Source organism: Protomyctophum bolini, assembly GCF_963924005.1.
Source record: "Protomyctophum bolini genome assembly, chromosome: 22".
In the NCBI taxonomy this organism is placed as follows: domain Eukaryota; kingdom Metazoa; phylum Chordata; class Actinopteri; order Myctophiformes; family Myctophidae; genus Protomyctophum; species Protomyctophum bolini.
Window position 1 is genome coordinate 17632800 of NC_137883.1, and position 25067 is coordinate 17657866.

Here is a 25067-nt window from a genome sequence, read left to right on the forward strand (position 1 = left end):
GATAGCTTGTTTGACGATTGTCCTCTGTGCACTGTAGCAGGTAAGACTGGTTGAAGGCGTGAGGATGCGGATTGTCGGCTGTATTCTAGCGACTAGCTCTAAACCTAGTACCTCTCTGGACCAACACCCCCCTTAAAGCAACAGTGATCGGTGCCCAAAACCAAATAGGATACAGATTGCTAACAGATTGCCAGATCTACCGTCCGTAAATTATAGGCTTTATATATTTTTTCTTTTTGTTTGGCTTATTATGGGAGCGTGACATTGTTTCCAAATTCTCCATACATCAAGTTGCCATAAAACAAGTTCCCAAAGATGTTAACAACAAATAAAATAAATAATTCATTAATTCCGGGGGTCATCGCCATGTTGGCTTGTGGTGGTCTCAAGTCTGGTGGACATTTTTGTCAACATTCCATTTTTGCCACGGACATACAAAATGAGTGGACAATAATAATGACCAGAAACACATAATAGATAGCCCTGAATGACCATAGGTCTGTAACTCTGAGAGTGTTGAAATGGAACCATGCAAATGGACCCTTTATACAGGTCTGTAACTCTGAGAGTGTTGAAATGGAACCAAATGGACCCTTACAGGTAAATGTTGTTGCATTTGAACACTCAGAGTTAAGGAGGTCCTTGCAAATAAATAAAGCAGCGAGATTGTAATGTCTAGTCAGTGACGTCATTAGAACATGAGGATCCAAGAAAGAGCTATATATGATTCTGTATGTAATAAACTTTGTGAACGTCTTAGCGTGATACAGTCTCGTGTCATGTTAATGACACGAGATGACAATTGCCGCCGGACCAAGGAATGCCTACACACACAAGACCGGTCTGTCAGAACCAGACGAGGGTCCAGTACTTAGTATATAATAATCATCGCTTAATGCGATTTCTCCCACGTTTCCGTTGTCTCCTATGATTTTATGCATCTTTGAAATATCAGAACGGAGGGTATGTACATCTGCCTCCCATGGAGAGTGGAATAAGTTCTCAGGGACCCTGGGGTAAGCGACGTCCGAACTTCAGAAAAGCTTAATCGAGGGTTCCAAAAGGGGCTAGGTCCAAGTAAGACACAACTGAACAATGAACAATGCATTCCAGAAACGGAACATTATTATTGCCTGTTGTATTGTGATGACCACAACAGGCTTCTATTTATTACGGTATGTACTTTTGTAAGACTTAAAATGTGATGTTTTATTAATTTTAATGTATTTTGTTTAATTGCAATTATTAGGCTTATTTTATTTGTATTAATATTATTATTCATATTTTATTTGTATTATTACATGAGTGTATTTGACTGTCAGCGAATATGGTAAAGAATTGTGGATTCCCCCCACCTCAAACTAATCCGTCAAGGAAGGAAGGAAGGAAAGAAGGAAGGAAGCACCGAAGGAGTTAGCGAACAAGGACGAAACGGAGTAGGTGAACTAGTCGGTGTTCGAATGAGACCCTTGCTTTGTTACAGAGCGTAGGGGAGGGGATTTGGTAGTTTGGTAAAACGCTAGCTAGTACTTTATAGGCGTCGGGCATATCCTGTGCTGTTGATGGCTGTCTAAATAACTTATCTCGCAAATATTTGTCTTGACCGGAGGCTTTTCATCGGCAGAGAGATGTCAAAGCGGCTGCGAAACAGGGAGGTCTGCGCTGATTGCAGCGCCCTGGGTATGATGTCAAACAAGCTACATGTAGCATTAGCTACACACGGCTAACATAGTAACACCACTAGTCGTCTGTCTCCAACTAATAATCAAACGGATCAGCATTCAGCAGCGGATAGGAAGCTGCATTGCTAACAGGACTACATGAGCTCATTTGTTGAAATATGCTTACAGATTTGTGTTACACAATGTCAACCAGGTCAGATCCAGCTGCTACATCTGTCAGTGCACTAGTATCAATTTGAATCAATGAGTTTAATTCTTCTACCATACCTCTAAATTACTTCCACATGATTCGTTAGGATATGTGATTAATAACACAAGTAAATAAGACATTAAGTTAGCTAATAGCACATCATTATTTTCATTTGAGATTTATTTTCTAGAGAGAGTTTATTTTATCTTGATTGTTTTGTTCTACTTTTGCTTTGGCAATGTAAATGTTTTCTCATGCCAACAAAGCTCCTTTGAATTTAATTGAATTGAGAGAGAAAACCACTTGCATACAGTTGTATTAATTCTGGTGTGATATTGGATGTGTGTTGGACTTGTCACTTGAGATATATTATATGAGTTAATAATATTTGTTTCTTAATGATGTTTGTTGGTATACCATGATGGCACACACGTAGTTGCAGTTGATATTATAATAATCAGTTTTGAATTGTTCCTGCTTTCAGAACCACACTGGGCCTCTGTGAATCGCGGTGTGTTGATCTGTGATGAGTGCTGCAGCATCCATCGAGGTCTGGGGAGACACAGCTCTCAAGTCCGACATCTGACTCATACACCATGGCCTCCCTCCCAATTACAGGTTAGAGGAGTCATACATTCAACAGTAGCCTACATTCTAAATCAACTGTGATGTACGGTAGTCACTGGTTGGGTGATACTGATACTGATTGTTTTAGTCACTGGCAATGAAGATAGTTCTAGAACATTTTCTGTCAAGGAGATCCAAATTGACCGAACCACTGTTTTAGACCGAACCAATTGTTTTTCATTATTATAATTTTTTTTGGGTGTAGATGGTCCAGACATTATATGGCAATGGAGCCAACTCCATATGGGAGCATAGCCTTTTGGATCCGTCTTCTATGATGAGTGGGAAACGCAAGGCCAACCCACAGGATAGGGTGCAGTGAGTGTGTTTTTATATATAAATAGTTTGCATTGTGTACATATGAACCTGTTCAATTTCCATGGCATTCATTTGTAACATTGTTTACAGTCCCATCAAGACTGAATTCATCAAGGCCAAATATCAGATGTTGGCGTTTGTTCATCGTATGCCATGCCGTGAAGATGATAATGTCACTACAAAGGACCTAAGCAAAGTAAGAGATAACTTTCAAACCCATTTGTTTTTAAGTGGTGCTTAAGTGACTATGTGTGTGGGTGGCTGGGCAGCTGGGTGCCTGGTTATGAGCACGAAAATAGCATGGTTATGCTGTGCGCAACACAGAGTTGGACCACTTACTTCACACGGGTGTGATTTTAACTTAAAAACATTTGCGTCAAAAGAAGCCAAAAATCTGTAGAAGCGGCGTTATTTGTAGCTCACAAGAAAAGATCTTCTAGGTGAAACAAGTGAATGAGTAACACATTCCCCTCACTTAAATAGTTTATTTCTTGCAATTTAGTCATGCAAATTCTAGTGCCTTGTCACTGCTACTGTAACTCAACAATGGAAAGAAGCTCCTGTGGATTTTTGTGTTATCCTTTTAGTAGGCATGCACCGAATATTCAGCCACCGAAACTATTCGGTCGAATATTCGGTTCGGTTGATTTTAGAGCTTAAACGGAATAGACAAAGAAACAGGGTTACCTTTTGTAAGTTTTAACCTACTGTTTTGTTGTGATGACGTGATCAAAATGTAATCATGTCTTTTGCCATTATCATGTAGCTCTACAACAAATATACGGCCACAAAAACTGGTAAAAGAAAAAATAAATATTCGGTTTCGGCCAAGAATTTTTCATTCTGTAAATCCCTACCTGCTGTATTGTTATTAGCAATCTTGTTAATGAATAAAATCATTCTACCAATCACAGTTGGTCCTTGTTCCACCCCACTGAACAGGCTGTAAATACGGGGCACGTTGTGAGCTTGTAGATTGCCTATTTTCTAGTATAAGAGCATGGGGGACCCCGGACAATTTTATTGTTTAATTGGCTAAAAATCAAGTAGAGTGAAACTTTTACTCATTTTCCTGACAGCAACTCCATTCGAGTGTTCGGACTGGAAACCTGGAGACTTGTCTAAGACTCTTATCCTTGGGAGCACAGGCCAACTTCTTCCATCCTGTAAGTTGGATGAACAATAAAACTAAAAAGTAGCTGTCAGAATTCCATAATTTATTTGGCTCAGATTTATGTAATCTTAATCTTATATATAATTCTGTTGTACTTGTATCTCTTCTTGGTTTCTTCCCCAGGAGAAAGGAAACACACCATTGCACATAGCAGCAAAAGCCGGACAAATGCTCCAAGCTGAACTTTTGGCAGTATATGGAGCTGACCCTGGTGCGCTGGACAGTAGTGGGAAAACCCCCGTTGATTATGCAAGGTAAAATAGTAGCCTGTACTGTATTTCACTAGTCAGCCTTCAAAAGTGTGTGTGTGTGTGTGTGTGTGTGTGTGTGTGTGTGTGTGTCCTTTATTTCTAAATGTATATTTGGCTAATGGCTATGTTTGTTTTTCCATCCAACCGTTTATTCACAATTCTTACAGACAAGCTGGACATCATGAGCTTGGAGACAGGCTAGTGGAGATCCAGTATGAGCTCACTGACCGGCTAACATTTTACCTTTGTGGGAGAAGGCCAGGTAAGCAGAGCTATTACTGTGTGTATATATAAGAATTGTTTTGGTGGTTTGCAACCAGTCCTCTCTCATTGGCTGTTTGTTTTCTAGATCATAGAAATGGACAACATTTTATTATTCCACAAATGGCAGACAGGTAAGTGTGTGTCTTACTTTCATACATCATAGTAGGAATACCTCAGCAACTTGTGGTTTCTCTGTATGTGTACATGGTAGTATAGATTTGTTACAATGTAATTACAAATTAATATTTTTCCTATGCTGCATTGTCCTGATGGATAAGAAATAAGTAAGTTTGTTTTGTGTCATTATCATAATACTTGGTATTTACTGTATGTTGAAATGGGTTGTCTGCCAGACATGTAAGATAAGTGTGTTCTGTAGCAGCCTGGATTTGTCTGAATTTGCTAAAGCTGCAAAGAAGAAACTCCAGTCGGTAAGAAAGATCTGTACTTCATCTAAAATATGGGTCTGTTTGTGTGTCAATTATTTCAGAATTGCACCAGTGTGTCTCTCTCTTGTATTTTCTTCTAGCTAAGTAACCATCAATTTGAAGAACTGGCCATGGACGTTTATGATGAAGTTGACCGAAGAGAAACAGATGCAGGTGAACTAATATGTGTAATCTAACTATGTCTATTGTAGGGTTAAAATGTGTAAATGGTGTAGACAAAAGTAAAAACATGAATGTAAGTATTGAATCCTGTCATATCTCATTTGCTGTTGTTTCAGTGTGGTTAGCTACTCAGAACCACAGCACACTGGTAACGGACACAACAGTGGTGCCTTTTCTGCCTGTCAACCCAGAGTACTCTTCTACCAGGAATCAGGTAAGTTGCATTGTTTTTGTTTTATAAATGATTCAGTTAGGGTCAATATACATGCTCCTTCCGACATCTAGAAAATAAATAAATAAAAGCTTTTAGAATGTTTTTTCTAGTTCAGAACAGTCAGGACAACTCGATGTCTGAAAATAATAAGATGACGAAAAGAGCACGTATTGCGCTTTAGTTGGCAAAGGATGTCATTTTAAGTAAATTTCTATGCCAATGATTAGTATCCCACTATAGTTCAAAGTTACCATTTAGCTGGGTAGGTAATTTTCCATCTAAAGATTTAAACATTGCTGCCATGTTTACCCTGTCCTGCCTGTATATACATGTATTTCTCAGGGCCGTCAAAAACTGGCAAGATTCAATGCTCATGAATTTGCCACACTTGTCATTGATATTCTAACTGATGCCAAACGTCGGCAGTGGGGTAATTCCTGTGAAAATCCCAAAGGTACAATATTTATTATATACGTTTTATTCAAATCTAATCAGTTTTGGTTGTCATTTATGTCATAATTTGAACTTTAATAATTTAAATTGAGCTTTTCCATTTGAATTGGAGTTAGACAACAGCAGTTTTTAGCCAGCAGAGCTTGTGTGATTCTCTGATTTGTCCTCTTGTCTACAGAGGATGTAGAACTCATCCTGAAGGGAATCGGCAGTTGCCATGGCAGTGAGAGCCAGGACAACGACCAGCCAGATTATGACAGTGTGGCATCAGATGAAGACCTAGAGAGGGAGGCCACTTCTGGGGATAATTGCAATGATGGGAGGGCCAAGGCAAGTGGTGGTTGTTATGATACAACTCTTATATCTTATAATCTTATTATAATAGAAAACGTTCCAAACATTCTTTCCTGTTGCAGAGCTCAGAGTCTTCTGACCTCTCTGATGGGCCAATCACAGTGCAGGAATTCATGGAAGTGAAGACTGCCCTCACTGCCTCGGAAGCCAAAATACAACAGCTTCTTAAAGTCAACTGTCACCTGAGCGAAGAGCTGCGAATGATGCAGAGCAAGGTTGGCTTCTATTCACCTGAGTTTTTGGAATGACTCATTCATGTCAAGTCACAAGTGTAACCTAACTAGAAAGGTCGCAATTTTGAAAAATTGCAGAGTGTGGTTGCCGCGGCGGCTTACATGTATACCCCTCCCGCTGATCTCGCCGGCCTGCTACGGTTTCGAGTCACGTCTCAGGTCGCGTGTAAGTAATTCTGAGGGGATGTGACCCCCGAAATTCATGTTTTCCCGACAGACGGTTACATATATCGCGTTTGCGGCGCCCCCTGTGGATGAAAATGGAATTGCTTTCGCAACTCGGTCGAACGAACCAGCCCGGACGTGCGATTCGAATTCCGGATGGATTGGACGTTCCGTTCGTTATTTATGGCGTTTTTCGTGATATAGGCCCCTCCTACTGACTTCGGACGACGGTTACGGCCGAACGACACGCACTACCGAAATTCTGAAGTCGGTTTTTTAATCGGATGGGTCCAGAGGTCACGTGTGCCGATTTCTGTGACATTTGGACAAAATCTGTAGGGGGAAAAGCAAAAAGTGTGTTTTGGACAAAATTCAAAATGGCGGAAAATCCATCATGGCGGAAAAGGGCGTGGCCTATATGGGGAGATGCGTCATGACCCAAGGAATCCAGGGTAAAAATAATTGTGATTTTACGACCTACGGTTCAAGAGTTATGAGCCAAAAGGTAAAGTGGGATGTTATAGCGCCACCATGAGGCCGACCTAAAAAATTATATTTTTAATTAATTTTAGTGATAATTAAGAAATATCCCTGAAAGTTTTGTAACTATAGTGCTTACAGTCTCAGAGGGAAAAATACTTGAATGTGTTTTTTTGCATTTCCCCATTCATGTCAATGGGGAAATTTAAATCACTAATAAATTCATATCAAATAAAATATCCAACATTTCTCTTAGCAAAGTACAAGCGGTCGATTCCCGATTTTTCCGGTCAATTTGACATCTGGCTCAAGTGCGTACAGTCAAAACTTCTTGTTGTTGTAGGGCGCCAAACTTTGTCTTACTCCAGTAGTGGAGAGAATAATAACCGTGAATAAAGTGTTAGAGATACAAGAGTCTGGTTGCCCCTTTAGGGCAACCACACTAACTAGAAAGGTCGCAATTTTGAAAAATTGCAGAGTGTGGTTGCCGCGGCGGCTTACATGTATACCCCTCCCGCTGATATTGCCGGCCTGCTACGGTTTCGAGTCACGTCTCAGGTCGCGTGTAAGTAATTCGGAGGGGATTCGACCCCCGAAATTCATGTTTTCCCGACAGACGGTTACATTTATTGCGTTTGCGGCGCCCCCTGTGGATGAAAATGGAATTGCTTTCGGAACTCGGTCGAACGAACCACCCCGGACGTGCGATTCGAATTTCGGATGGATTGGACGTTCCGTTCGTGATTTATGGCGTTTTTCGTGATATAGGCCCCTCCTACTGACTTCGGACGACGGTTACGGCCGAACGACACGCACTATCGAAATTCTGAAGTCGGTTTTTTAATCGGATGGGTCCAGAGGTCACGTGTGCCGATTTCTGTGACATTTGGACAAAATCTGTAGGGGGAAAAGCAAAAAGTGTGTTTTGGACAAAATTCAAAATGGCGGAAAATCCATCATGGCGGAAAAGGGCGTGGCCTATATGGGGAGACGCGTCATGACCCAAGGAATCCAGGGGGAAAATAATTTTGATGTTACGACCTACGGTTCAAGAGTTATGAGCCAAAAGGTAAAGTGGGATGTTATAGCGCCACCATGAGGCCGACCTAAAAAATTATATTTTTAATTAATTTTAGTGATAATTAGGAAATATCCCTGAAAGTTTTGTAACTATAGTGCTTACAGTCTCAGAGGGAAAAATACTTGAATGTGTTTTTTTGCATTTCCCCATTCATGTCAATGGGGAAATTTAATTCACTAATAAATTCATATCAAATAAAATATACAACATTTCTCTTAGCAAAGTACAAGCACACGATTCCCGATTTTTCCGGTCAATTTGACATATGGCTCAAGTGCGTACAGTCAAAACTTCTTGTTGTTGTAGGGCGGCAAACTTTGTCTTACTCCAGGTGTGGAATAATAATAATAAAGTGTTACAATTACAAGAGTCTGGTTGCCTCTCCAGAGGCAACCACACTAATAAGGAATTGCAAGACAGAAAGGCTGTACCTCTTCCCTCACTTGAACCAGACTTAGATAGCATTTGATACAGACTTATAGCATGTTATGTAGACAGCATAAGTGCATTGTATGTAGTCATAGCACGTCATAGTACATATGTATAGCATAGTAGTATAGATGTATAGCTTATATGTATAGTTTCATTATAGATATTCCACTGTTACTTTCTTAGCTTACGCATGTTTCATGATAAATGTTTTTATGCGATGTATTCCCATGCTTTTTTGTTCTTGCTTAATGTAAATCGCTCTGGATTAAGAGCGTCTGCTAAATGCCTAAATTGTAAATTGACATGTGATGTGTGCAAACTGTACATATCTCAAGGTGCAGTGTAATGTAGGGACAGGTACAGAGAACCGGTACCAATTTGGTGACAGTTCCTGATTGGTTAGAACCAGTGAGTTCCTCGTACTTAATGACAGTCAGGTCTTTCTAGCAAACTTACCGAATACCGAAAAAAGTACAGAATATATTTGAAGACCCATTCTATTTCTAGATTCTGTCTAAGGAGTTTCTCTAGAACAATATGCAGCTACTAGAAAGAAGAGTCTCTACTTTCATCGGGGGGGGGGGGGAGGGGGGGGAGAGTGTGTAGTTATTGGCAGTTGAATATAGATTGTTTTCACCGAAAACACTGGGAACAGAAAGCAGATATATTTTTTTAATAGGATTTGATAGGTGATGACTCATGTTTTTTCTGGTTGTCCTCTGAGGAAGCCATAGATTAACTCACAGGTTGCGGAAGAGCGCCCTCTATCGTAAACACCTATGTTGGTAGCTTGAACTACAATAATATGATTGTCATGTGCAGAAACACCGGAGTGAAAACCGGTTGCTCTTCCCTAACTCTTCCCTAAACATAACCATAACCTCACAAATACTATGACTAACCTCACCGCAAATATGCCTAAACCTATCCTCAAAACCACACCCATCTGGCGAACACCTGGGAAAGGGAGAGTCCAACTGCTCACAGGGCTTCTTGCTCCCATGTTTTTGTAAATAAGGGGAACCTGTTCTACAACCTATTCTGCAGAGATTGTGCTTGAGTGGCTGTTAACAATGGGAGAGATGTGTGCTTCAATAACGGACCACTGCTATAATTAGAAAAGGAAGTGCAGCTGCAGTGATAGAGCAGATAGCACTGCAGGAGTCTAGGCCAGGAGGTTTCAAAGCCTGAGACAGTGGCTTCCCGTCCCTTTCCTATGACATTATTATTAGGCTACTATCTTTGCTGGCTAATATGTAAAGACTTGTGTTTACTTGTGTATTTAATCGGGCTACATGCCAAAAAGTAATATAACTACTAAAATGCAGGAAGCTACAGCAGTGGCGTCAACTCCGTGGGTTCAGAGGCGCGACTGAACCCCCTGGCATTTTGGCAAAGGCGCGACTGAACCCACTGGGGGGGGGGGGGGGGGGGGGTGGGCGTGGCTGCATGAACCCCCTGCCGTTATAAGAACTTTCCGCCATTGAGCTACAGTTCAGCATTAATGTCAATATCTGTCTAAAAATAATTATTACAGAGAGAAAATAAAGACCTTTCAGACAGGTCTGCCAAGGCCTCGTCTCCATTGTGTAAACTGATACCCCTAATTAAAATAAGTTTGCTATGCTACTACATAGCATGTATATGTACCACTGCAAACTTTAAGTTTACACAAATGCAACGATACCGTTGCAGATTAATGACCATGAGAGGAAGTAGGAGAGCTGTCAATAATAGAGACCAAAAGTAAGAACTGCTCCTACTTTTAATTGTTTGTATGCTAGATTTAGCCAAACTTATATTCTACTACAGTAACTTCAGATTGATTGATTGATTGATTGAAATATTTATTAACAGTTTGTAGAATTACAGTACATTTTAAGCACAAACTCAATACAGAGACTGTTAACTGAGTGGACGACCCAATTAAGCATTACACTTGTTTACAACAGGGTCCACATTGTTCAATTCATCAAATCAGATTGATCATCCCAACTAGCTGTCTCCCTGTGCCTCACAATTTCAAAACCCCTGGCCGCTGTCTCACCAAAGCTTTTGTAAGGAGATCATCCCCCATTGAGAGTTGATGGGAATTTGTCTATATTTTTGTCTTTGTTCCCTTCAGCTAAACTCTCTGCAGACTGAAAACTCAACACTGCGATGGCAAACCCCCAGTGGTCTACAGCACTCACAGGAGCCCTCTATTCGACCCCCAATCCGTGGAGGCCGCCCCATGTCCATGTATGAGACAGGTTCTGGTATAAGGCAGTATCCCCACAGAGGTGAAACACGTCGCCATGAGGATGGACTCATTTTACAACCCCTCCCAAGCAACGTAAGTATACAGCTCAGAGGCTTTTCTGTCCTCACAATCGGAACCAACGGTACCTCCATAGGTTTTTTTTTTCTCCATTCATTCATTCAATCATTCCCCCAGTAGAGTATGTTGTAACTTGGTTTGACCCTTTTCTAGATTGGGAGGGGTCCTTTGGGTACGGCATCCTCCTCCCTCCCTACCTTCCCCTCTTCCCTGTCCTGGTCGTGGGATGAGAGATCTCGAAGGGTTAAGTACCGAAACTCAGCTCAGAGGCAGCCCCAGGGGATGGGAAATACTGCCCCTTTGCTTGTCCCATATTCTCTCCACTCTTTACCTGTCTTGTAACTGTGCCTTCACTGCCTCTCAGCATAGCCTGCATGCCTGCATGCACTACTGTGCATCTGCTGCAGCTCACTGATCTGATTCTGAACTCCTTCCTGCTGTCCAGCAACAGTTAACCCAAACATCTTTAGGCTCACGTAAACATATCAGAACTGCTTTGTGTATAGTTCCCAAACCTGTCTAAAAGAAAGAAACGAGGAAATCTGATATCCAACGAAGAGAAAATAAGGTAATGGATTACGATGGTATGATGATCGGTCACGGCCTTGGGGCACAATTTGACATTGGCATTCTTTCAGATCTACTAACGGCATCCACTGCTGTGCATACTGCATTACACAACAAGGATCCATCCACTGGTTTCACATTTCTTCCCCAACTACTTAGAAACCAAATGACGTCTGATAATATCAACATCGTTTTTTTTTCTTTTCGTTTTTTTTTGTCAGAAATGCATGATTCTGATTCAATTTGCATCATAATTAACTATCATTAAGTAATTGCTGCTCATACTTAAAATTATGTGTAAACCTTGTCAATATATAATTGAAGATAATCAGCTGTTTTCTAATATTGTGTGTGTGTGTGTGTGTGTGTGTGTGTGTGTGTGTGTGTGTGTGTGTGTGTGTGTGTGTGTACACCATTATAGGGCTGCAGTCTAGAAGGACAGAGTAGCATGCTGGAGAATGATTATGACAATACGCCCAATCACACAGAACTGGACGACACTAGGTAAGACTTTCTCAAGTATAAATAACCCATGTTCCCATGCATGTGACAAGGCATGAACACGACTAAGGGCCTTATTTAGAAGATCTCTGGTGCACGGAACAAGCACCCTGGGGGCATGTCAAACTCCAGTTTTGCTAGTTAGATGGTGCATAATCTGAGTGCAAAGTAAGGTGAAAGGCACAAAGCGGTTGAATTAAGCATGGGTGTGTTTTGGGCATAACAAATTCAATCAATCTGTATCATCTCCCGTTGCCTTTAATTCACTATTTGTCAGCCTTCTAATTGGTCCCTGACTGACTAACCAGCAGGCTCTGTCTGCCTTGTTTATGTTGAATTAGCTAAAACATAGTTTTTGGAAAAAACAAACATGATTTGCCCAGTCACCATTCTGCACCTGTGATGTTCCTTTTTACTGACACCAAGTTTAAAATAAGAATTTAATGCACAGAATATCAATACGAAGCAACTGAAAAACACCTTATTTCAATGGTAGTGGATGGAGAGAGAGGATTTTTGTCCAACCACGAAATGGCAACCAATTGGTGCGAAGAGGGGCACGACCGGGATTTGACAAAGGGTGAATTATTAAAACAGCCGAAGCCGCGATATCTCACGTCTTTGTAATCAAGACCCGGTGTCTGCTGAAGTCGCAACTTTATAAGCTTTATATCAATATGAAACGGCTACACTGAAAATCAACCTTTAGTCCTGTCCCAGTTGCTAGGCGATGCCTTTGTAACCCCCAGCACAAGGACGAGTATGCGCACACACCATAGGGACTCATTCAAAGTAGAATCTTTTTTTGGCTGTTATCTCTGAAAAATGCAGCGCTGTCCGTGTTTTGTTTTTTTATGTTCTTTTGTGGCTTTCGCATTTATTTTGCATTTAATGGGGAGAAAGATGGAGGGAAGACATGCAGTAAAGGCCGTTGGGATCGGGAGTCGAACCCGCGGCACACTGCCAGACTGCCATGGTGCCTGGACCACTGAGCCATGGCCCAGGCTGCTGTCCGTGGTTTTGACAGACCAATATATTGCTTACTAATATTTTCAGAGCCCTGGTGCTAGCAGCTCAAACGAAATATAGAAATGTCAGTATTGACTGCTAGTGCTGCACACCATTATGGAAAAAGTGTTACCGGTAAATCCAAAGATAACCATCTTGTAAAAGGAGAGTAGTCTACCCACCTTTTTGTATTTCTTTCTTTATTAAGGCAAACAACTGTGAAACTTGGAGAGGTCTGCATGACGTTAGTTCCACCTAAAGGCTGAGGAGTATTTCGTTGACACTAAAAATACTTGCCCAGGCCAGGGTGGGACAATGTATCTTGAGACAACTTGTGATTTAGCACTATAATAAATTGAAGTTGAACTGAAGAGAAAATGAGTGTCTATTCATCAGGTCAAAAATATAACGGTGAATATTAAGCATAACCTGAAAAAACAAAATTGTATAGAAAAACACCTGTCCTCATTCAAATCAAAATGTCCAAAATCAATGTTTTCAATTGCCCAATAAGTCACTACATTGCAATGCTTTATGGTTCACCTTTTCATGCAACATGACTGGTATTCATGATTCATCATAGTGAAATATTGACCTAAACATTATACATTTTGCTTTCATCTTTGTCATACAGTCCGAGCTCAGCCTCAGAGACGTTGGAGTCAGAGGAACAGGCAGAGGCGGATGCCACACTGCCAGGTACTGAGGACGTCATCTGTAAAACAGAACAGATTACCAAGAACATACAGGAGCTTCTGAGAGCTGCCCAGGAGAACAAACATGACAGGTATCCTAGAACAGTGATTCTCAGCCTTTTTAATTTAAAGGACCCCTAGCTTGATATGCCACGGACCTTCATATACGTGGGGTCCCCGGAGGCCCGGACCCTACATTGAGAACCAATGTCCTATAAAACCTGAATCTATTTAAGTGGCGTCTTAGCCAGCCTATTTCCCTGATTTCCTGCTCTCCTCTGTTACCATTAGGAAATGAATTCACTCTTTGTTTCCATTTTGCTTCTATACCCCCCACCCTCATGCGCTTACCTCCCTCATCTTAATGATTTCCTAGTTGTTGGGTTGTTTTGGTCAGGGCTGTTTTTCTGGCCTCCCCTGTGCTGTGAGAAGGCTGGACAGCATTGTTCTCCAGCCTCAGTGCCCAGCTCTGACAGAGTTGCTGACCGTCAGAGCTGTCTTTGTGTTCTACTGCCCCACACTGACAGAAGGGCAAATGGTTTTCCCTCCTCCTTCCCAGCTCATACTAGCTCCTGGTACTCTGACCCTCTTTCCCAGACTGTGTTTGTGTGTTTTGGGGGTGGGATATTATTAAAGGCAGCTGGCAGAAAACGGAGCATGTGATGATGATAAAAAACCCTTATGAGGTGTCAGAAACGCCATTCAGCGCCACTGCGGTCTATTGGCCAGATTTAAGTCATTTATTTGTTTTTTCTGTGTGCTGCTGAACAATTTCCTATAGTGTTTTTTTTCCTCTAGTGTTGGTTAGGGTCTCTAGTGTTGCCTAACTTCTAAATGAGAAATATTCCTGGGCAGCTCTGCCTTGTCTTATTTCTCTAAAACATTAAAGGAATTCTCATTGTCATTGGCCCTTTTTACAGGAAAGAATGTTGCTACATCCTTTCACCTTGTTCTGTGTATACCAGTAAAATGCTGAGACAGAATGCAGGGTCATTTTTGTGCTGTCTTTATAAAAGTCACCATCTTGTGTAGTCTAACGTCCTTTGGATTCAAATGGTTTAGCATAAAGCCTTCAGACCTTCACCTGTTTGCCACGTACTAATCCAGTGTGGTATTTGTTCTGCTTTTGCACTTATGTGCTGAATCTCACTCCATGCTGGTTATCTCATAGGAACTTTGTGGCTTACTGTTACTTCTGCTTTACTTTACTATTTTTATCTATCATTTGTAAATTGTGTCCTTGTGAAAATAGCCGTTAGCCGATCTACAAGATGTGATGCGTTGTGAGCTTGTTGATGATCTTTGTTGTGATCTTAAAAAAAAAAAAAAAAAAAATGTAAATAGTAGTAGTAGTAGAAGTGTTGTGCTACTAAGCCTGTATGTTGATGTTCATACTTAATATTTTGGATGTTTATCATTATTTCCTAAGATTATCCGAGTTATAATCGAATACAAGAACAATGCTAAACTTTATCTGTAAACTTTGCTATGTAACTATTGGCCTTATCCCCAAATTTATTGGTCATATTATATAATTCATGTGAAATATGGTTTTCATTCATTCAAAACTGAAGTGAAGTGACAGATTTTATACCAAAACTTTTCTGTTTGGACATTCTTATGAACTTCAGGGCTGATTTTGTTTTTTATTATGGAGGACTTTGTTGTCTCCACCAGGCCGAAGGCATAGGGAGAGAGTATGTTTTGCACTCCGTCCGTGCGTCCGTCTGTGTACAGCTAATCTCTCTGCTGTGCACACACACTCCCTGGATGCCAACGATTTCTGCCCCAAGTTTTCCACAATGGCCTGTTATAGCGCCACCATGAGGCTGATTTATCTAAACACATTTCTTTATATTACTCATACAGAATTTATCCATACATCACGCAAATCACTATACACTATCTACAGATGATTGCACAAAAACAAACTTAACACTCATATTACTCCTACACAACGCTATTATCCTGGTGGAGATATTGATCAAAAGCAAGAAAAACATTCAGCACTCGAGACAATGGCTGCTACAACATGTTTGTGGTCAGAGAAAATGACAATATTTTCTATTTTATTTTGCTACCAATCTCAATCTTAGTTGCAAAAATATTAGATCTAGCTCACAATGCCAATCAAGTATAAATAAAGCTTTGCATTTCCACTCTGCAGCTTTCTGCCATGCTCAGAACGGATTCATGTGGCTGTGAAGGAGATGGCCATCCTGTTTCCTAAGGTAAGCTGACTCCCACCAACAGCAGGGAATCCCTACCCTGTGTTCAAGGGAATCAGCATTTGTTTTGTAAACGCCCAAAGGGGGATCCAAAATAACTTGTGTGAATGGTAAAAGCCTCATTAGCGACTCAGTTTTGTGTTTACACATATGCACACATGCTATACAGTGTTTCTATATTCATTATGGTGACAAAGGCTAAAGATATGGCATTTATTGTGTCAAATAAATTGTAAATGGTGCATTTATCTAGCGCCTTTCTCCAGGGTGCTTTAAAATGTCCTTCACATACACCCTTACATTCACACTGATGGTGGCGGAAACGATGCAAGGTGATGGTGAAACCAGCTGATGAATTTGAGAACCAAAGTCAACGATGGTTACTTTAGTGTGTACTTTAGTGTTACCCTTATTGCGTTTACTTTCTTTTGCTTACAGAGGCCATCCTCAGACATGGTGCGAGGGTCTCTTTGCCTGCTCACTTCAAGTGCCAGCCGGCTTCATGTCGAGTGCCAGAAGGCCACGCCTCACTGCCCCTGTCCCTCTGACATGCAGCTGGTCACGCAGCAGGTCATCCAGTGTGCCTATGACATTGCCAAAGCTGCCAAACAACTTGTCACAGTAACAACCAAAGAAAACAACAACTGATTTAATTCCAAAGACATAACATTATTTCAGATATTCAAAAGTTGCTACTTTTCAACTTTTATCAGTGTTACCATTTTAGTTTGATTGAATTATGTAACACTCAAGGTGTGTGTGTGTGTGTGTGTGTGTGTGTGTGTGTGTGTGTGTGTGTGTGTGTGTGTGTGTGAGTGTGAGAGAGACAGACAAATTCAGTGCACAATGGCACATCAATCCAAAGCTTTATTTATTTTCATATCATGATAATGGAGAAGGAAGTTTGGTCTTTGAAGGCGAATGAGATAATATCTTACTGCGTATTATTGCCTCAGAAAAGACAAGAGGGTTGTATTCAGATAAGGATTTCCAAAGTGCTCTGTTATACAGTACATACTGTATTTAACAGTAATGTCAAGTAATGCTTTGGTGTGTGGCGTTGACGTTAGTCTCTTCATTTAGCCATTTATAAACAATGCAAGGTTATCTTGATCTGATATGTGTTTTGTACCCCTCTTGGGAGTGAAACGTTTTGTTGAGTAAACGGGTTCTCCTATACGTTTTGTATACTAAACACCATGTAAACATAGCCAGTGGAGCATCACCTACCTAAGCTGGATTTATACTCCAAGCATGATGGCGTTGCTTCTTTTTGGCAAGCGACAAAATGCTATGGTGTATAAATTTGGCTTTGTGTTCCAAGACTTTTCTCTTAACTCTGTGTAACTGGTGCAGGTAAAATGTTGAAGCCATAAGTCCAGTTCAATGTATATTCAGCTTCCATAGCTTCTTGTTTAATATAGGCCTACCATGTTGATTTTGTGATATATAATGGAATCGTATGGAAAGGCTTTCTGGCCAATTTTAATTCCATTGTGAATTTTATATGTATGCAAATGTAAAAATTGAAATTGTGTATCCAATTAATCCCAATACTATTCTATTTATAAACTCATACCTCTAACAAAATGTCAACATATTTTTCATAAAACATGTTTAACATTAAGCATCTTATAGGCTTGTTTGTTGGGAACATCTCTGCTGGCAATTAGTTTGTATAGACTATTGAGCAACCTTTTGTGATACAATATGTTTAGTTTGGTGCTCACCCCTGTTTACTCTTGTGCTGCTAGTTGTCATCAGTTATGTGAAGCTACAATTAAGTAATTACAGGCTACCCTAGGAGAAGGGGTACTTACTTTACTTGTGGAAGTTGGGGTTATCTGATGATATGGTGTCGAATGTCATGATGAGCCAGACAAAACCCTGGGATTTTCCCCGTAAGCTATATTGCCACTGTGGTTGAAAACAATCCTTGCCTTTAGGAAATAAAGTGTAATTCATAACCCAGCGGTATCGTGGTTATTTGGTCTTTTTAATCCGTGTCTGTTGCGTACACTACGGTCACTACCCCCGGCTCTGTTGTAATAACTTTTTTGTGTTTGTTTGTTTGTTTGTTTGTTTGTTTGTCTTGTATTGTAACAGTATATCATGATTGACTGATGGATTTGTTAATTAAAAAAACGGGGGAAAAAACAACAAAACTAAAAAGATAACTGCCCACCTGCTGAACAGAAGAAACTGATATAGGGGCGCGTCCATGGATGTGGGCGCGTCTCGCGTCAGCCTGAATGTCGTCGTACGACGGTGTACCGTGCCGATAATATCCGATCTTCAAGCTCACAGCGCGTCTCATCGCGACGCTTTGTGAGCTTGTAGATCGGATAGATCGGATGTTTTCGGACTATGTTCCATGAGACACGAGGGACGACAGTTCCGGGTTCCTCTAATCGAAAGCTATTTATCTACTGTTCGTTACTTCTACGAGGGCTTCAAGGTTTTAGTTCCAGTTGCACAATGGCTCTTTTACTGGACAACCAATTCAAAGAGCTGCCTGCTGATCATGTACTTGACACAAAGTTGTTTCTGGAGTCAGTATCTCATCTTCCACCTTTCTTTGGTAAGTACACCTGGACTTGCGACTATCCCTTAGAACCGTGCAGCCCTAGCGAATAATACACTCATACTCATTGACTCCCCGCCTTAAAAACGTATTTCTCAATTAAAACAAATGTTCCCACCAGTTTATTGCTATATACGCGGCGTAACAACTAACAATGTAATACATGCATAGGGTACCAGAAAATGCGTGTGGGAGAGACAGATGTGAATTCTTTTGAGTGTTTTTTGTAGTGAACATCGCAATGATCGCACTGAACAGAAGGCTACAGTACACACATTGGCGTCATTGTGACTTTAGCCTGTGAAAGGACCCTTTATTGACCCCCAGATGATTCGCTGCATTCTTCACTGGTTTATAGTCAGCAGCCCCCATGGCACATCCCACTGGCCTGGGTATTGTGAGGATTCATTCATATTTAATTGTATTTGGCTCAAATGTCTCTGTTCTGTTCCTCTTTCAGACTGTCTAGGGTCAGCAGTATTTGCACCCATTAAATCAGACATTAATGGCAACATAACGGTAAGACCCTGGAACGCATACATATGAATTACAGTGTTCATTATAGTAGTAGCTTACTACTATATGAACATTACACTATAGTATACAAACATGCGTAATAACAGTAGCCTACTACTATAGTTGGCTACTGTTATGATAGCAATCTGAGACTTATTTATGTTATAACAATCTGTATGGCAGAGTATTTTAATAGAATATAACTAGCACCACTGCAATGCTTTTCCCTACTCTTCCTTCCATTGATAAATATAGACCCCATGGTGCCAGGTAGAACACATAGTTGACAAGCAGTACTGCCTGAAGCTTATAAGCACAGTGTTTCTGTTTGCCTCCTGGTTGAGTTGTAGATATTTGGTCTCTCACATGGCAGATCCATGGGCAGACCCGGGTTCATATGACTATATAGAACATATAAAAGATACTGAATTCTGAATTGTAGCTTTAATATCTATGTCTTCTGACTTTGGGGTGAATTTAGGAAAAATAATCATGTACTAGTCAATACATGTTTGTGTACTGGTGTATACATTAATTTTCAGAAAATCAGGGGAGTTTACAACAAGGATCCTGCCAAGTATGCAACTCTCCAGCAGATTCTGGAGAGCGAGAAGGAAACCCATGGAGCAGAATGGCCAAAGGTTGGAGCGACCTTAGCCCTCATGTGGCTGAAGAGGTGGGTAGCCTGCAGTGTGTAGAGCCTGTGTGGTGTGTGTTGAATGTTAAACTGAGTGCACTTCCCAAAGGCACATTATCACCAACTGTGAAACAAACGGCATGTCTGGACTACAAGTCTAGTAAAATCAAATATCACAATATTTTATATACCGGTATATAATACTTCAATATAATATAATATCTACAATCGCACATGTCATCTGCTATTTTTGAAGACTTTTTGAAAGTATAAGGCTATTAAAATAACACCATGATTACAAGCAGTCATATGATATCATGATAACAAAAATCTCAGATGAAAGTCTCATATCACGAATTGTGATGGTGTAAATCTGTATTGTCTAATGCCTCGCTGTAGCTAAACTTTATGACCAAAGATGCTGTTCTCTTGCAGGGGTCTCCGTTTCATCCAGATCCTGCTGCAGAGTTTAGCAGATGGAGAGAGAGATGAAAACAACCCAAACCTTATCCGTGTCAACATCACCAAAGCTTATGAACAGGCCCTGAAGAGATATCATGGCTGGATAGTCCAGAAGGTCTTCAAGGTGAGTACCATGGTCCAGACTCCATATTACAATTTACAATTACAATTTAGGCATTTAGCAGACGCTCTTAATCCAGAGCGATTTACATAAGGTAAGAACAAAAAAGCATGGCAATACATCACATACATAAAGAGTAATATTCAAGAAACATGCGTAAGCTAGGAACGTGACAGTGGAATCTCTATATAATGAAACTATACATATATACTATACTATACTTATATACTATAAAGTGCTATGACTACATACAATGCAATTCTAGTGCTGTCTACATCACATGCAAAAGTCTGTATAAAATGCTATCCAAGTCTACAAAAGTGCTATCTAAGGGGCTAGGGTAAGTGCTACGGGCCATGATGGAGTCTGAACAGGTGGGTTTTCAGACTACGGCGGAAGATCGGGAGTGAGGTTACAGTTCTGATTGTAATGGCAAGTGCATTCCATAGTTTTGGAGCCAGAAGGGAGAACCGTTTGGGACGTGTGGAGCGTTGTCCCGGCGTTTTTAGTGAGGGTACTTCCAGCTTCCCTGCGTTGGCTGATCTGAGTGCGCGGGAGGGTTTGTAGGGTTCGATCATACTTATATCAAGATATGGGGGAGCCATACCTTTGGTTGCTTTGAATGCCAGCATCATCGTTTTGTATTCTGTGCGGGCAGCGACCGGGAGCCAATCAGACATAACGTGCAGTTTTCTTGTTTCGTATACCCTTATCCATTCGTTGTATTGCTTCTATTGTTGTACTTTTACATGGTATAATAAGGCATACTCTGCCTCTGCCCTTTCAGTCCAAAGAGAACTTCAGATATACCTATTGTAATATTATCAATCAATCAATCAATCAATCAATCAAACCAATTTCAACCTGAAGTCCGTATTTAGGGCATGTCATTGTAAATGTTCGAATGTAAAAAAATAATAATAATAAATTGCAGATCTTTAAGCTACTAACTAAGAGCTTGTTTGTAAATCTACTATTTTCGCCATGAGACTCCATTGTATGAAAAATAAGCCTACCCACGGTAGATTTTGTAGTTTGTTTTCCAATTCAGATTAACAAAAAACGACAGCAAGGTAAAAACACGTCAATCAGTGTATTCTGTTTAAGACTGACCTTATAGTGATCAGGATGAAATACTGTAATAACCTTATAGTAATCATGATTTAACAACAAAGCTGTAGCCAATACGTTTAATAACGGGTTAGATTTAGTTGTGCAAATATTAATTGACAATACTACTATCTCTACACACTCACACTGGCACACCCATGGCTCGTCTATGCACACCTAACAATGACACTGGCACACCCATTATTAATATGATTAGCTGCAGCCATGTTGGACTTAACACGCTTCAGTGCCGCGAACTCGATGCAACGGGACACTCCAGACCTTTACTACCATGTAATGGAAGCGAACAGGGAAGTTGCTGCGTCTGAAGCGCATGTGTGACCGGCCTTGTTAACCTGAACTGGAAAACAATCTAACAACATCAGCCTATGGTTCCATGCACCTTTTAAGTCGTTAGATAAGATCTATAAACACTGGGTTTGTGCTTTGCAGGCAGCGTTGCTCGCCGCACCCTACAGATCAGATTTCCTCAAGGCACTGTCAAAGGGTGAGGAGGTGAACGAGGAGGACTGCTTGGCCGATGTGCGTCAGTTCTTGATCAACTATACCGCCACAGTAGATGCCATTTATGGGATGTACTCAGCTCTAAATGCAGAGCTGGACTACGCTGTTTGATGTCACCGGGCGGACATACTGGACTGGACTAGAGTATCCTGCATAATTCATTCTCACAAGCCTCTTGTTTTGACCCCTCTCAGGTGTCACAGCATAGTTCAGGATCAAAGTGTTTCCATAAGAATTTATTTTGGTTCCACTCCGTTTTAACATTTATTCTTACCACATCCCTCCTATACAAAATATCAATACCTTTGTTCTTAAAATGGTATTGGAATGTGTATGTTACACCAGAAATGTGTGTCTTTTGGTTTTAGATACCAAAAGTATAGATACAACTGCAGGACTTTCACAGCTATGGTGTAGCTGTGTAGATGTGTAACACATTGTGTAGCCTGCTGCTCAGTCACAGCAAGCTGTTTTTGAATATTACGTAATGAGAACCAAACTGTGTTATTCCAGGTGCTATCTCAGGGAGAGTCAGCATCAATCAGATAGAAAACTCACATCTATTCTTCATATCTCCATTATGACAGTTTTTCCCCAATAATTCAAGTTACCGGTAGTATATCTGTACTACGTGGAGATCCTCATGCAATCAGGAGCTCATTCGATTATTCTAATCCAGTTAGTGCCTTTTGTGAAATTGCTGCTCCATGATGTGAGATTCACTGAGTTATAAGTGAACGAATCAATAGTTGAATGTAGTGTTTAGTCCTTGCGTTATCTTGCTATTTGAGAAGACTGCTTACAATTACCCTCAACTCTAAACTCTATGTTGCCAAGATGGCAATATAACCTCCATTCTTAATCACTGGCTGCTCAGTGTCATCATGCACATTTCAAGCCCAGAATGCACATTTAAAGGACCATGTCACCCATTTTCAACCTATCTTCATATAAATTCTCCTCACTCATGCTCATTATTAGATGGAACCACTTCTGTCTACTCACTGCTCTGTGTCTCAGAGGAGGGCTGTATATGGACAGTTCAGAAACCTGTATACCAGTGACATCATTGGTAGGCAGGTTTGGTAATTGACTTGTTCAATTATTTTGTTATTATTATAGCCAGAACAATGGCTTCTATTAGCTTGGATGGAATCACCATCAATTATGTCATTGGTATGCAGGTTTTTGGAACTGTCCATACCTCACCAATGAGACACAGAATGAGCGTGAGGGCCAATTATACAAATTAGGTGAAGTGCTCCTTTTAATGTACTGTTACATACATTGGCTACACTAGAAAGCATTTCTCAGTTGAATAGAAAACATGTTCAATGAATGAATTTATTTATTTATTTATTGGTGTGATACAGGCCTTTGTTTTTCTTTATACATGCTTGTACTTCACTTATGTGTTTGTAAAAAACGAAGTCATTTTTAAATCGATTAAATATTTTGTGCAATTTTAAGAATAAAATAGATTTATTTGAAATTAAGTAGTTAATTTAGTCTGTCTACTACTCTAACCGAAACACAAGCGATTCACTTTTCATCCTCTGGGAGGAGACATTTGCTTGGTTTTCCATTTACTGGATGAATACCATGGCATGGATGTTTCCATAATAACTTGGACAAGCCTAGTTTAAAGAGATTGCAGTTTGTTTGCACCTTTTTCTTTTCTGTGTTTAGGTGAGACATGACCTTTGACATGATCCCATTTCTCGTTTGACATGAGTTTTGCCCTGAAGGTCAAGATTCAATTCATTCCCTGCAAGCAGGCAAGCTCTATTATCAGTGGTAAAGATTTCAGCACTTGCACATTTACACAAGGGTTCAAATCCGATGTAGAACATGAAAGTTACATAGATAGTGCCGCTTTAAAGCAGTGCCAGTTAGTGCCTATTGCTGCCGTACTGTATATTAGGTGGCCTTGAACAATGTTTTTGGTGTGTCTGTTTGACTTAAACCTCGGCCTGCGGCTAAATGGCAGCAAAAGTTGATGTTGCACAACAACGTAATTTGACCAGACGACATTTCAAAGAAACTATAGATAACTGGGGGAAATCCATCCACTTCTAACTCTTCTGTCCTAATCTTCCAGATCAACAATCCTCTTCCTCCCCTGACTCTCTTCCCAATCTTCTCCTGTTATCTGGGGTGCAGATCTACACTGTGGGCCCCACTGGGACTGTTTTGCTGCAGGCCAGAGCCGCTCCTGTTTTCCTCCCAAAGGGATCCAGGCAGCCAATGCCTAATTAAGGCCTTAGGCCACATCATACCACAGTGTCGCGAGCTGAAAATAGCTGATCTTCAAGCTTACGATGCGTCGCATCTGCGATACATTGTGAGTTTATAGATCGTCTATGTTCGGCACTGCGACACCGTTGTACGACAAATAATTACAGCAGGCTTTAATCTTTACTGACTCTGAGCAGGAGGAGCATGGCCTGTAATCCTGCAGTTTTATCAGCAGCACAGCTGCCTCTAGGCCCGGTCTGAACAGTCTGGCACATAGGATGAAGAGAGGCCCCCGAGCAAAGCCAGGAGACAATAGGCCTAAAGACAGGAATTCAATTACAGAAACGTCTCAGTGACAAACTGAGACTTGACACCAAATCACACTAAAGATATACAGTACATTGTCAGGCATTCAAGGAGACAGCCCTATTTTATTCTAAATTGTGCATCTAATTATAATATTAAAGATTCAAAGTTTTTGTGTGAATAAAATGTTACTGTATGTTAACTGTATGGCGGTCCATACTCTTTTGAGACCTTTACATCCTGTAGTTGACAAGAGGTATTGTCTAAAACTCAAATGGAAATATCTCACCTACCTAAACATGTTCTCATTTTTGTTGATCCAAAACCAAAAGGCATCTTAGCCAGTGCTGCTTATAGCAGGTACATTTATGAGCACATTTAAAAGAAGCAAACACATATGATCAATATTCAAAGCCTGATTTATGCTTCAGTGTCACTCAGCAAAAATAAATAAAAGAATGTTCAATTGAAAATGTTAATTTCCAGTTGAAAATCTTATTTTTGTCGAGTGAATCATGACAATTTGTCGCCAAAGCATAAATCTGGTTTTAGTATTCAATAGCTGAGATGTCATTTCTGAATAATGGGATTGGGATGATATATATTATTAAAAGTAATATATTCTTGCACATTTATCCTGAGGGATTTCATACAGAAATGCAAAACCACAGAAAGAGGAGATGGCCTTCCCATTTCCATATATATGATTCTTTCAAGGTT

General features: G+C 40.5%; 2 protein-coding genes across 5 annotated transcripts; both read left to right on the plus strand.

Moving 5' to 3' along the window:
* The first annotated feature begins 1448 nt into the window (after nt 1-1448).
* On the plus strand, nt 1449-17819 carry LOC308310348 (ARF GTPase-activating protein GIT2-like). 3 transcript variants are annotated; one of them, XM_080756671.1, is made up of 20 exons: nt 1449-1680; nt 2357-2490; nt 2705-2817; nt 2908-3013; nt 3897-3983; nt 4115-4245; nt 4410-4504; nt 4592-4637; nt 4886-4937; nt 5036-5108; nt 5234-5331; nt 5674-5785; nt 5963-6114; nt 6201-6353; nt 10655-10864; nt 11003-11092; nt 11838-11920; nt 13560-13712; nt 15788-15851; nt 16287-17819. In XM_080756671.1, exons 1-20 carry the CDS (start codon nt 1629-1631, stop codon nt 16494-16496), a joined length of 2214 nt encoding a protein of 737 aa, XP_080612797.1. In that variant the 5' UTR covers nt 1449-1628; the 3' UTR covers nt 16497-17819. The 3 variants fall into 3 exon arrangements, with proteins under 3 accessions (XP_080612797.1, XP_080612798.1, XP_080612799.1); XM_080756672.1 differs by having other exon boundaries at nt 4889-4937; XM_080756673.1 differs by lacking the exon at nt 11003-11092.
* A 371-nt stretch (nt 17820-18190) lies between these two features.
* On the plus strand, nt 18191-24505 carry LOC308310352 (glycolipid transfer protein-like). Of its 2 annotated transcripts, XR_013963488.1 has the most exons (6): nt 18191-18429; nt 18893-18951; nt 19491-19624; nt 20021-20171; nt 21732-23600; nt 23905-24505. XR_013963488.1 is itself a non-coding variant. In XM_080756678.1 (5 exons), the coding sequence occupies exons 1-5, from the start codon at nt 18216-18218 to the stop codon at nt 21912-21914; spliced, it is 741 nt and encodes a 246-aa protein (XP_080612804.1). In that variant the 5' UTR covers nt 18191-18215; the 3' UTR covers nt 21915-24505. The 2 variants fall into 2 exon arrangements, 1 of the variants encoding a protein (XP_080612804.1); XM_080756678.1 differs by having other exon boundaries at nt 21732-24505.
* The last annotated feature ends 562 nt before the right edge of the window (nt 24506-25067 follow it).

Coding starts and splice junctions, on each gene's coding strand:
- LOC308310348 (XM_080756671.1), top strand. CDS start 1,629: ATGTCAAAGCGGCTGCGAAACAGGGAGGTCTGCGCTGATTGCAGCGCC. Junction 11,921..13,559: donor ACAGAACTGGACGACACTAG/GTAAGACTTTCT, acceptor TTTGTCATACAG/TCCGAGCTCAGCCTCAGAGA. Junction 15,852..16,286: donor TGGCCATCCTGTTTCCTAAG/GTAAGCTGACTC, acceptor TTTTGCTTACAG/AGGCCATCCTCAGACATGGT.
- LOC308310352 (XM_080756678.1), top strand. CDS start 18,216: ATGTTCCATGAGACACGAGGGACGACAGTTCCGGGTTCCTCTAATCGA. Junction 19,625..20,020: donor GCCCTCATGTGGCTGAAGAG/GTGGGTAGCCTG, acceptor GTTCTCTTGCAG/GGGTCTCCGTTTCATCCAGA. Junction 20,172..21,731: donor TAGTCCAGAAGGTCTTCAAG/GTGAGTACCATG, acceptor TGTGCTTTGCAG/GCAGCGTTGCTCGCCGCACC.